Source organism: Mirounga angustirostris, unplaced genomic scaffold, assembly GCF_029215605.1.
Source record: "Mirounga angustirostris isolate CCGP_5_RB_7025 unplaced genomic scaffold, mMirAng1.0.hap1 SCAF_17, whole genome shotgun sequence".
Taxonomy (NCBI): Eukaryota; Metazoa; Chordata; class Mammalia; order Carnivora; family Phocidae; genus Mirounga; species Mirounga angustirostris.
Window position 1 is genome coordinate 24,718,667 of NW_026991725.1, and position 12,917 is coordinate 24,731,583.

The 12,917-nt window shown below is 38.2% G+C and overlaps 1 protein-coding gene across 3 annotated transcripts in view; it reads right to left on the minus strand.

Annotated features, from left to right (window-relative positions):
• FBXL20 (F-box and leucine rich repeat protein 20) overlaps positions 1-12,917 on the minus strand; it is a 100,950-nt gene that overhangs the window by 48,491 nt on the left and 39,542 nt on the right. For 2 of the 3 annotated variants that reach the window (XM_045888992.3, XM_045888993.3), the window contains exon 2: positions 404-465. In XM_045888992.3, the coding sequence (XP_045744948.1) occupies positions 404-465 (62 nt within the window). Of the gene's footprint in view, positions 1-403; positions 466-1,428; positions 2,080-12,917 lie in introns of those variants that run through there. The other variant, XM_054510828.2, reaches the window with a different exon arrangement.

Consider the following 12,917-nt stretch of genomic DNA (forward strand, 5'->3'; position numbering starts at 1 on the left):
ACAAGTCACTTCATGGACATATTTGATATTGGTAATGGGAAGTGGGGCGAAGGGATGGATCAGAACCACTTCAAAAAAATCAGCATTATAATAAAATAAAATATATTATCTCTTTCACATTATATAGAAACATAGAGCAAGGGAAAACTAGTAAATAAAATCAAATATAGGTACAAATCAGGTAGGAGAAAATTGTTTTTAAATTAAACATTTGAAATTTTGATTCATATCTAGAAAGTACAGAGTCAAGACTATATGACAAAAGAATCAATAAATTTAAAATTCAGATAATCCAGTTCCTATACATACATGAAAATTAGCAATAAGTCTAAAAAATTTTAAATAGGCAAATATGATATACACACACACACACCACCAAGCTAAAATTAGCATTCAGACTTACCGTAATAGGAGTTCTTTGGGAAGTTTTTTATTGATTACAGCTTCATCACTATTTGAGAACATCTGCAAAAACAAAATCATTTAGTGTTACTTAACATTTTATTACATTCAACTCAAAGTTTAGAGGCAATCCTCTAAAGAGAGAGTTGAATAAGTATAGTGGATATTATAAGCTGAAGTCATATACTTAGGGACTCTTTAGGCTGAAAAACATCTTTTGAGACATTTAATTTGTTCCCTGTCTTTAGAAAAAATTAATAAAAATAGCAATCAGAAGGATGACATTATGTGGCAGGTACTGTTTTAAGTGTTTTTCATGTACTAATGTACTGAATCTTCATACTATCCTTAATCTTCATTTTCTTGTAAGGAAACGGAATTGCAAAAGATTTACTTGCTTAAAATCACATCACTGCACAGTGGCCATTTAAAAATGCCATTAGGATAGGGTGATTCTCCAAATCTAAGTCACATTTACTTGTTCAAGGAGGTGCTCAGAAACCATCCTAGGATAGGGAACATTCTGAGTTTTACATAACATGCAGAAAACTGGTAATGCTTCATAACCACCACTACATGCATTCTTGCTGCACACAAGTGATCATTTAACAAATTAATCAAGTAACCCACAATGGGTACTTTTCAACAGAGTCACCATTTCTTCCATAAAGGAGATCAAGACTGTAAGCTTGTGTAGTAATCTATATAAAAAACCGAATACCTATACTCAATAAAAAGCAGAGTAATAACAGCAAACACACATGTCACTGAAGCTGAGGGAAAGATGCTCAGTCCCTGCTATCACATGTTACAGAGTTGCCTCTTGACTTCATGCAATGAACATTGAACACCCTCTCAAATCAGGCTCTCTCACAGGCAATGAGATACAAAGAAAAGGAGATGTTATCTCTGTGTTTCAGGAGCTCTTGCTCTACAATGAACACAAATAAGTAAATATTAATTATTAGAGATAAAGGACAAGAGGCATATGAGAGCAAGGGAAGAAATAACTAATTCTGCTCATACCTTGACATCTGAGTCTTAAAGGAAGGCCAGACGTTAATTAACTAGGAGAAAAGGGGGGAGATAAGATGTATAAAAGCATGGAGTCATACATGAGGCCTTAGCATTTCATGATTCAAAGAAGAAAAAATAATGGAAGAGGAGGGATAGGAAAGTAGCAGACAAAGCGTACTTCCCCCTCAATCTCAGACATTCAAAGGGTAATTACAAAACATATTTTTTAATAACTATAACAACCTACCCTCCAGCTAAATGGAAAGCTCTGTGAGGGCAGGGACCATGGCTTTCATATTTGCCAACATGGTTCCAAGACTGAGCACAGAGCCCGATACATGGTAGGAACTGAATAATAAATTGAACTGGGGCACCTGGCCTGGCTCAGTCGTTAAGCGTCTGCCTTCGGCTCAGGTCATGATCCAGGGGTCCTGGGATCGAGTCCTGCATCGGGCTCCCTGCTCAGCAGGAAGCCTGCTTCTCCCTCTCCTACTCTCCCTGTTTGTGTTCCCTCTCTCGCTGTCGCTCTCTCTAATAAATAAATAAAATCTTAAAAAAAAATAAACTGAACTGTTATGTGGATAGTGGGGCTTGGTCGTGAAGGAAATTTGTATATCAGGCTAGAAATTTGAAATAATCCTGGAGAGAAGAGAAACCTAAAGAAATTAAACTCTGGATTGGTAGTAAGGACATAAGCGAAGAATACACTGAAATTATAGTTCAAGTAAAAGATGACGCAGGTCTCTGTGAGATTACAGGGCTGGTGAAAATTAAAAAAGAAAAGAAACTGGAGAAAGAAGGATTTTTGAAGAAGCAAAAGGACTCGGTGATGGAAAGTTGGACTATCAAGTTTCACTGCAACAGAAAATCTTATAATAAAAGCTGTTGACTGACAATGACATGTTTCAGGAAATTATATGACATCAAAGAATAATCTGCTTCCCTATAATTTCTACCCATTAGTGGAAGCTATTAAAAAAAAACATATCCTTCTTCTATAAGGCAGTCTTTCAAAATGAAGCCATCATATTTCCTCCTAAACAAGTTTAAGTTCTCAAATGATACAGTTTCTAAGATGCTACACCATGATCACTCCTCTCCAGGTACACTTACAGAAAAGAACACATGGGGGAATTATAACCCATTTAAAAAGCTGAATAGGGCGCCTGGGTGGCTCAGATGGTTAAGCGTCTGCCTTCGGCTCAGGTCATGATCCCAGGGTCCTGGGATCGAGTCCCGCATCGGGCCCCCGGCTCAGCGGGGAGCCTGCTTCTCCCTCTGACCCTTGCCCCTCTCATGCTGTTTCTCTCTCGCTCTCTAAAAAATAAATAAAATCTTTAAAAAAATAAAATAAAAATAAAAAGCTGAATAATCAAGGGTTGATGACATAAATAACGTCTAGCAAAGAAAACTAAAGTATCAAAAATAGAGATCTGGGAGACTTTTCAGTGTTATATAGCACACAATATATGTCTTAAGCTTAAGATCTTTGGAAAAAAAATTTTTTTTTTTTTTTTTTTTAAGATTGTATTTATTTACGAGAGAGAGAATGAGAGACAGAGAGCATGAGAGGGAGGAGGGTCAGAGGGAGAAGCAGACTCCCTGCCGAGCAGGGAGCCCGATGCGGGACTCGATCCAGGGACTCCAGGATCATGACCTGAGCCGAAGGCAGTCGCTCAACCAACTGAGCCACCCAGGCGCCCTGGAAAAAAATTTTTTTATGTACAAAATAGACTCACTCAACACCCAATCTACTAGACTCTGCCCAATTCAAATTCACAAAAGGACAATCATTTATATATTAGAAATGCTAATCTCTTTATCTTGTATATTCAAAGTATATTTATTAAATGCTACACATCTCACCTCGTAAAGCACTTTGCTCACTTGAATATACACAGTAATTAAATTGTTAAAAAATATAAACCTGCCATACGTCATTCACATGATTTCTACAACTCTAGAGATAAAAAGGAACAAAAATCACACCTAACAACTAATTTCTTTCCTTGCATCAGTCTATATAAACTGAATGGTTTTACTTTAGCTCAGGTCATGATCCCCAGGTCCTGGGATCAAACCCAGGACGGGCTCCCTGCAGGGTCTGCTTGTTTGCCCCTCCCTCACTGTGCATGTGAGCACATGTTCTCTCTCAAATGGATAAATCTTAAAAAAAAAAAAAAAAAAAAGACTGAATGGTGTTGTCTCTATGGGAGCATGAAACGAAGGGAAAAAGGAATAGACGGTGTCCCAGGAGGATTTGGAAAACACCAGGCTTACAGGACATCTGTCCAGATTTACCTATCTCTTCTCTCCCTTCTGCACATATATATTCTACTCCAAGATTCCAAGAAAGGGTAAGATCAGTGGTTCAAAACCCGTGGTCACCTGACCAGTAGCATTAGCATCAAGTGGGGCCTTCATCAGAACTGCAAATTCTTGGGCTGTACCCCAGACCTATAATACCAAAAATGGGGTGAGGAGGAGGTGGAGAGAAAGAAGGGCAATCTGTAGTATAAGAAGCCCTTCAGGTGACACCCATGCTTTCTAAAGTGTAAGAACCAATGGACCAGATGAAGCAGACTGCAAATCTCAGGATTTAAGAAATTACAGTTCTGGGGGTGCCTGGGTGGCTCAGTTGCTTAAACATCCAACTTGGGATTTCAGCTCTGGTCTTGATCTCAGTGTCATGAGATCGAGCCCTACGCTGGGCTCCATGCTGGGTGTGGAGCCTACTTAAAGAAAAAAACAAGGGGCGCCTGGGTGGCTCAGTCGTTAAGAGTCTGCCTTCGGCTCAGGTCATGATCCCAGGGTCCTGGGATTGAGCCCCGCATCAGGCTCCTTGCTCAGTGGGGAGCCTGCTTCTCCCTCTCCCACTCCCCCTGCTGTGTTTCCTCTCTCGCTGTGTCTCTCTGTCAAATAAATAAATAAAATTTAAAAAAAAAAAAAAAGAAAGATAGAATGAATTACAGTTGTATAAAATAATCAGAATATTTCCTTATTTGAAGTGACATAACGCAGGAGGTTAGAAAATAATCCTAGAGGTAGACACGATATTTTTAAATGTTTTCTAGGAAACCCATATGGTTTCCTCTCCAGTTCACGGCATTGCTGGTAAAATAAACGTTTCATAGAAGCAACAGAATATATGTTTTAGGTATTTTACTATTTCAGCTGAATCCAAACTTTGGTTTTTCATGCAAAATATAAAGGTTGTCAAAACCAATTAGGTCCAGGATATAATGAACTACAACAAATTTGTGAAAGATCTTAGGTATAATTGTTGTAGAGGAAGTGACTGTTCCAAACATGTGACATTCTTAGGTAATCTGGTTTCATATTAACAAAGGAATATATTTATTACATATTTTTTATAATCTATCCACAAACAAGTACAAGGACGTGGTCATGGGAAGAACATGAGAGCAACTAGGTTGCTCTCTATTAATTGTTTCAAGGGAGGACACCATCCCCTGAGCAAGCAAACACTGCAACAGCATTTATCTAGGGATAGGACATTCTTAAATATTCAGGTTTTTAAAAATCTAAGTGATGGGCGCCTGGGTGGCTCAGTTGGTTAAGCGACTGCCTTCGGCTCAGGTCATGATCCTGGAGTCCCTGGATCGAATCCCGCATCGGGCTCCCTGCTCAGCGGGGAGTCTGCTTCTTCCTCTGACCCTTTTCCCTCTCATGCTCTCTCTCAAATAAATAAATAAAATCTTTAAAAAAAAAAATCTAAGTGATGTGTCTTGTTGCTTTGTATTAAACTATAATTGTTCTTCTATAAATTATATAGCTGAGAAATGTAATGGCAGGTAGGTTTAACAAAGGAAACAACAAAGAAAGCACTCGCTCAACAGTGACCCCTGCTGGTTCAACTGGAGTATAGTTTCCGACCTCAAAAATTAAAAGATCTGATTCAGCTTTATAGAAGAAACAGAAAATTTAATGAGTACTTCGGCAGAGAATATTAGTTATCCATTCTCCTAGAGTAACAGAATTCCCAACTGTTAGCTAACACATGGCTGTATGGAAAGATGACTTTGTCTTGCAGCTAGATAAAGCCAAGTCACTAAGTTCTGGCCAATGGGATGGAAGAAAAAGTGGTATGTGCAATTTCAGGAGTGTCCTTAAAGAGAGAAGGTGTGCCCCTTGTTACTCCTTCCTTACTTCTGCTGCTTGAAATGTGGTTAGGATGACCAAACTCCATCTTCTATCATGAAGTTGAAGGCCACAGTTTTAAAGATAAGCAGAAAACTAGAAAAAGCCTGTAGATGACTGCAGAGACACAAGGCCTTTGGACTTCATATGACAGAAAAAGAAACTTCTATCATATTTAAGCCACTTTTAATTTGGGTCTCTGATACATGCAGCTTAATTCACTTACATTACTTTAGATTTTAAGAGGCATCTTTTGTTTTGCAAGATGAAGAATCCTGGAGATTACACAAACATTGTAAGTGTACTGTGCACTTAAAAATGATTAAGACGGCAAATTTTACGTTATATGTATTTTTCCACAATTAAAAAAATTTAAGTTTGTTTTTGTTTTTACATTTTAATACTTCTGAATTTAGGACAGTTAAAATTAATTTTAATTTTTAATTTACAATTAAAAGCAAAAGCATTTTATAGTTTATAATGATAAATTTTATTATTTAAAGCAAGTTTAACTATATATAGTAAAGTACAACCAATGGAGGAAAACAAATAAAACAGAACTTAAAAACCATTTGCTTCTCTTCAAGCAAATGTGCTTTTGGTTTATACTATTTCTTTTTTAAGATTTTATTTATTTGAGAAAGAGAGAATGAGAGAGAGCATGAGAGGGAAGAGGGTCAGCAGGAGAAGCAGACTCCCCGCCGAGCAGGGAGCCTGATGTGGGACCCGATCCCGGGACTCCAGGATCATGACCCAAGCTGAAGGCAGTTGCCCAACCAACTGAGCCACCCAGGCGCCCCTCTACTATTTTCTCTAAAGCACCCACGCAACCAAACTTGCCTATTCTAGCCGTAGAAATAGACTGATGTCCACTGGACATGCTATCTATGCCATGAAGGCTTTCCCAATCTCCCTAAGAGGATGGGATTGCTTCTTCCCCAATGAAACCACAAAGCACCAGTTCTGAGTTGGTATAGAAGTCCTTATATCAGACTATAATATCTGAGGAGAAAGCACCTTGTATCAGACTATAAGATCTGGTTGTAGTCAGCAACCAACACAGTGCCTAGAAATTGGTGAACCAATCAATGTTATTTATACTGTAGAGATCTGGTAATACTCTGATTATAAATTCCCAGCAGGTTTCCATGATTTTCACACTTTGTATCTCTTTAGTAGAGTGCTCTGCCAAAAATTTTTTTAAATAGGGCCCGCCTGGGTGACTCAGCTGGTTTAGTGTCTGCCTTTGGCTGAGGTCATGATCCCAGGGTCCTGGGATTGAGCCCCACTTCGGGCTCCCTGCTCAGTGGGGAGCCTATTTCTTCCTCTCCCTCTGCCATTCCCGCACTTGTGCTCTCTAGCTTTCTCTGTCAAATAAATAAATAAAATCTTTAAAAAAAATATTTTAAATAAAAAAATTTAATAAATTGAATGTGACCCTAAATTTAGTAATTAAGATACAAATGACATCAACACAGTAACAGACTGATTATCATTACAACAAATGACTTAACAATTAAAATATCTGAAGAAATGAAAATTTGGAGACTCAGCATATAACCCATTTATTCTAAGGGATATGAGTACATTAAATTTCTTGTTAAAGAAAAGTTGTAATTACTATTCACCATAATGCAATTTTATCTGTATCTAGTATTTCTCAACAGCTTTAAATGGTATAATTCACGTACCATAAAATTCACTGGTTTTAAGTGTACATTCAGTAATTTCCAGTAAATCTGTAAGGCTGTTGATGAATTCCCATCACCCCAAAAGTATCTCTCATGCCTGTTTGCAATCCATCCATTTGCTTATACCCAACCTCAAGCAACCACTAACTGGCTTTATGTTTCTACAGATTTTCCTTTTCTGGACATTTAAAAAGATGGAAACCTAAAACAAGTCATCTTTTGCATCTGGCTTCCTTTATTCTGATTTTTGAAGCTCATCCATGTTGTAGCATGTCCCAGTAGTTCATTCTTTTATACTGTTGAATAATATTCCAGTTTATGAAATGCCATATTGTTTATTCATTCCCAGCTGACAAGCATCTCGATTGCTACAATTTTTTTTACTATTATGAACAATGCTGCTATAATTATTCAAAAATAAGTCTTGGTTGAAATAGGTTTTCATTTCTTATGTACAGAATCTAAGATGGAGAATTGCTGAGTTGTATGTTAAGTTTATTTTGTACTTTTTTTAATTTTAATTTTTAATTTTTTTAATTTTTATTTATTTATTTTTTAAAAGATTTTATTTATTTATTTGAGAGAGAGAATGAGATAGAGAGCATGAGAGGGGGGAGGGTCGGAGAGAGAGGCAGACTCCCTGCCGAGCAGGGAGCCCAACGTGGGACTCGATCCCGGGACTCCAGGATCATGACCTGAGCCGAAGGCAGTCACTTAACCAACTGAGCCACCCAGGCGCCCTAATTTTTATTTTTAAAAAATATTTTATTTATTTACTTGAGAGAGAGCACACGTGAGCAGGGGGGAAGAAGAGAGGGGAAGGGAGAGGGAGAGAGAATCTCCAGCAGACTCTGCGCTGAGTGTGGAGATTCTGAGCTCAATCTCACAACCCCAAGATCATGACCTGAGCCAAAACTAAGAGTCAGACACTTAACCAACTGAGCCACCCAGACTCCCCAAGATTTTTTAAGTAAATTCTATACCCAAGGTAGGGCTCGAACTCACAACCCTGATGTCAAGAGTTGCATGATCTACCAACTGAGCCAGCCAGATGCCGCAGTTTATTTTAAACTTTTAAAGAAACCACTGAATTATTTTCCAAAGCAGCTATACCATTTTACATTCCCACCAGCAATGTATGAGGGTTCCAGTGTGTCCATATTTTACTGTCGCTTGCTGTTGTCTATCTTTTTAACTTTAGCCAGTTGGTATATCATGGTTTCAATTTGCTTTTCTGTAGGAGCGTCTTTTCATGCTAGCCAAATGATTTGTCCATTTATTTGGGTTGTCTTTTTATCACTGAGATTTAAGGGTTCTTTATAATATTTAAGGACTTTGTATATATACTGGCCCTTTATGGACTATATGATCTGCAAATATTTTCTCAAATTCTGGGGGTTGTGTCTTCTCCTTCTTGATGGTATCTTCTGAAGGACAAATGTTTTTAATTTTGATTATGTTCAATTTACCTTTTAAAAAAAATGGATCATGCTTTTGTTGTCACATACAAGTATTCCCCACTTTTTGAAAGACTGTGTTATACCACTTTGCTTTTATGAAAGTCTACATTTGTAGCTGTTTTTAACTAATGCACCGGTACTGCTTTTTAACTGATAACCAAAGATAGCTGAAGAGGATTTTCACTTTTTTAAAAAAAGGTGAAAAGCAAAAATAGTGTTCAGGCTTTTACAGTGAGCCATTCGAGAGGCAGAGTCAACCTAGAACAGCGAGAGGAGCACTGCCGAGCTCCTTCCCCAAGAACTATGCTCAGCATCTCGGTATCAAGCTACCACAGCTTTGAACTGTGTCTGTGAGTATCTGTGCTTTATCTTGATTTACTGTGAGCATCTATTAGCAAGACGTATCCTCAGGTATAAGAAAAGCTGGAGACATTATTTTTTGGGTCTAGGAATGCTCAAAAATTTTTCCATATAGAGTAATGGTAACTGCCTCTTCGCTTTGCACCATTGCAGCTTACGAAAGTTTTCACAGGAAGGCTATACTTTCAGATGGCAGGGGAAACCTGTATATGAACTCTGCCTAACCAAAAGTCATAAAGATTATCTGTTTTATTCTAGAAGTTTTAAAGTTTTAGTTCTTACACATAAATGTATGATCCATTTTGAGTTATTTTTCGTATATAGTTGGAGGTGAAGACCCAGGTTCATCTATTACCATGCAGATACTCAATTGATTCAACACCATTTGTTTAAGACTATTTTCCCACTGAATTGACTTTATTGAAACCTTTATTGAAAACCAACTGATTACAAATGTAAACATTTATTCTTAGATTCTCAATACTGTTCCGTTTCTTTATAGGTCTATCTTTACACCAATAACTATCTTGATTACCATAGCTTTATATTATTTTGAAATCAGGAAGTTTAACTCCTCTTACTGTGTTCGTCATTTTGGAGCATTTCCACACAAATTTTAGAACCAGCTTGCCAATTTCTGCAATTATAAAAGCCTGCTGGGATTTTGACAGAGATTGCGTTGATTCCATAGATCAATTTATTTATTTATTTATTTATTTATTTATTTTTAAAGATTTTATTTATTTATTTGACAGAGACAGAGATAGCGAGAGCAGGAACACAAGCAGCGGGAGTGGGAGAGGGAGAGCAGGCTTCCCGCCGAGGAGGGAACCCGATGTGGGACTCGATCCCAGGACCCCAGAATCATGACCTGAGCCGAAGGCAGACGCCTAACGACTGAGCCACCCAGGCACCCTCCATAGATCAATTTAGAGAAAACTGCCATCTTAACAATATTGAGTCTTCCAAGCCATGAACTTGCAATGTCTGTTAATTTTTTAGGTCTTCTTTGATTTTTCTTGGCAATGTTTCATAATTTCCAGGGTATAAGTCTTTTGTTATATTTATTCCCAAGTATTTTATTCTTTTTTTTAAGATTTTATTTATTTATTTGAGAGAGAGAGAGAGAATGAGCAGTGGGGAGGGGTGGGAGAGAGGGGGGGAGAGAGAGAGAGAGAAGCAGACTCCCTATTGAGCAGGAAGCCTGACTTGGGGCTTGATTCCAGGACCTGGATGGAGATCATGACCTGAGCCAAAGGCAGATGCTTAACTGACTTGAGCCACCCAGGTGACCCTATTTTATTTTTTCTGATGCTATTGTGAATCAAAAAAAATTTTTTTAAGATTTTTTTTTTTTTAAGATTTATTTATTTGACAGAGAGAGACACAGTGAGAGAGGGAACACAAGCAGGGGGAGTGGAAGAGGGAGAAGCAGGCTTCACCTGAAGCAGGGAGCCCAATGTGGGGCTCAATCCCAGGACCCTGGGATCATGACCCAAGCCGAAGGCAGACGCTTAACGACGGAGCCACCCAGGCGACCCTTATTTATTTTAGACAGAGTGCAAGACAACATAAGCAGGGGGAGGGGCAGAGGGAGAGGGAAAGAATCTCAAGCAGACTCCAGGACCCTACACTGGGCTCGATCCCAGGCCCCTGAGATCATGATCTGAGCCGAAACCAAGAGTCTGACATTTAACTGACTAAGCCACTCAGGCGTCCCAAACTGCATTCTTAATTTCATTCTAGGGTTGTTCAAGGCTAGTACATATGTAGTATATCTTCTATTCATTTATGTCCAACCTATCTGTGGCTTTGAATCTAAAGTGTGCCTCTTTTACGCAACATAAAGTTGAATCTTGTTTTTCTTTTTAATCCAGTCTGACAATCTATGCCTTTTAAGTATACAAGTCATGCACATTTAATCTCATTGAGCTATTTGTTTTCTATATGTCTCATGTCTTTTGTTTTTATTCTTTTTTTTATTTTTATTTTTTTTTAAAGATTTTATTTATTTGACAGAGGCACAGGGAGAGAGAGGGAACACAAGCAGGGGGAGTGGGAGAGGGAGAAGCAGGCTTCCCACGGAGCAGGGAGCGCGATGCGGGGCTCGATCCCAGGACCCTGGGATCATGACCTGAGCCAAAGGCAGACGCTTAACGACTGAGCCACCCAGGCGCCCCTGTTTTTATTCTTTTACTATCTTCTTTAAAGTTGGTATTTTCTAGCGTATCATTGTAATTTTTTTATTTTTACGATTTTATTTATTTATTTGACAGAGAGAGACACAGTGAGAGAGGGAACACAAGCAGGGGGAGTGGGGGAGGGAGAAGCAGGCTCCCTGCAGAGCAGGGAGCCCCATGTGGGGCTGGATTCCAGGACTCCGGGATCATGACCTGAGCCAAAGGCAGATGCTTAACGACTGAACCACCCAGGCGCCCCTGTAATTTTTCTGTTGTTTAAGAAAAGTTATCTTACCACAATCTATTTTAGATTATTTCTAATTTAATTCTGCTAAAATATAAAAACTTTGCTCCAAAAAAAATCTGTTCCCCCCTCCTTTTTGCTATTATCATATGTTACATATTTATCTTTTTTTTTTAAGATTTATTTATTTCAGAGACAGAGAGAGCACACAGAGAGACGCAGAGGAAAAGGAAGAGAGAAACTTCAGCAGATTCCTTGCTGAACTCAGAGCCTGACGCAGGGCTTGATCTCATGACCCTGAGATCATGACCTGAGCTGAAACCAACAGTTGGACGCTTAACCAACTGCGCCACCCAGGGGTCTCTACATATTTATCCTAAAAGCCCAATAATACAGTTTTATAACTATTGTGTTACACAAGTGTCTTTTAATTCAGTTGAACTAATATAAGAGAAGAATTTATTTATAGCCTTCTATATTTACTCCTGTAATTAGCTTTTATGGTGCTTTTCCCTCAAGTTACCATCTGGAACCATATCCTTTCAGCTTGAAGGGCTTCCTTTAGTATTTCATGTAAAGCAGTATATTTTATGTTTGCTAACAACAAATCCTCCATGTTTGCTATTCTGGGAATGTCTCTATTTTGCCTATATTTTTCAGTAATAGCTTTGCTGGATACAGAATTCACTTAAATAATTTTTGAAGGGGAATTCACATAAAATACACCATTTCAAAGTACAATTCAATGGCATTTAGTATTTACAATGTTATGTAACTGCCACATCTCTCTAGTTTCCAAGTTTTCATTCCCCCAGGATACCCAGTCATCATTAAGTAATCACTCCCAAGACCTAACACCCCATATCCTCCAACTCCCAGACCTAGCTAACCACTATTCTCCTTTCTATCACTACAGATTTCCCTATTTTGGATATTTCACATAAATGGACTCATTCAATGTGATCTTTTATTTCTGGCTTATTTCATTTTTTATAACATTTTTGAGGTTTACCCATATAGTACCATATTCTCAGTAATCCATTCCATTTTACGGCTGAATAATCTTCCATTGTATGGATATACCAAATGTTTATCCATTCATCTGTCAATGGACACTTGGATTCCTTCTACTTTTTGGCCATTGAATACTGCTGCTATGAACATTTGTGCACAAGTACTTTTATGAATATTTGTTTTCAATTCTTTCAGTATCTATCTAGGAGTGGAATTTCTGGGTTGTATGGTACTTCTAACTTTTTAAGGAACTACCAAAGTGTTTTCCACAGTAACTGTACCAATTTACACTGCCACCAACAATATAAAAGTTTTAAATTTCTCTACATCGGGGGTGCCTAGCTGGCTCAGTCAGTGAAAGCATGTGACTCTCGACCTAGGGCTCATG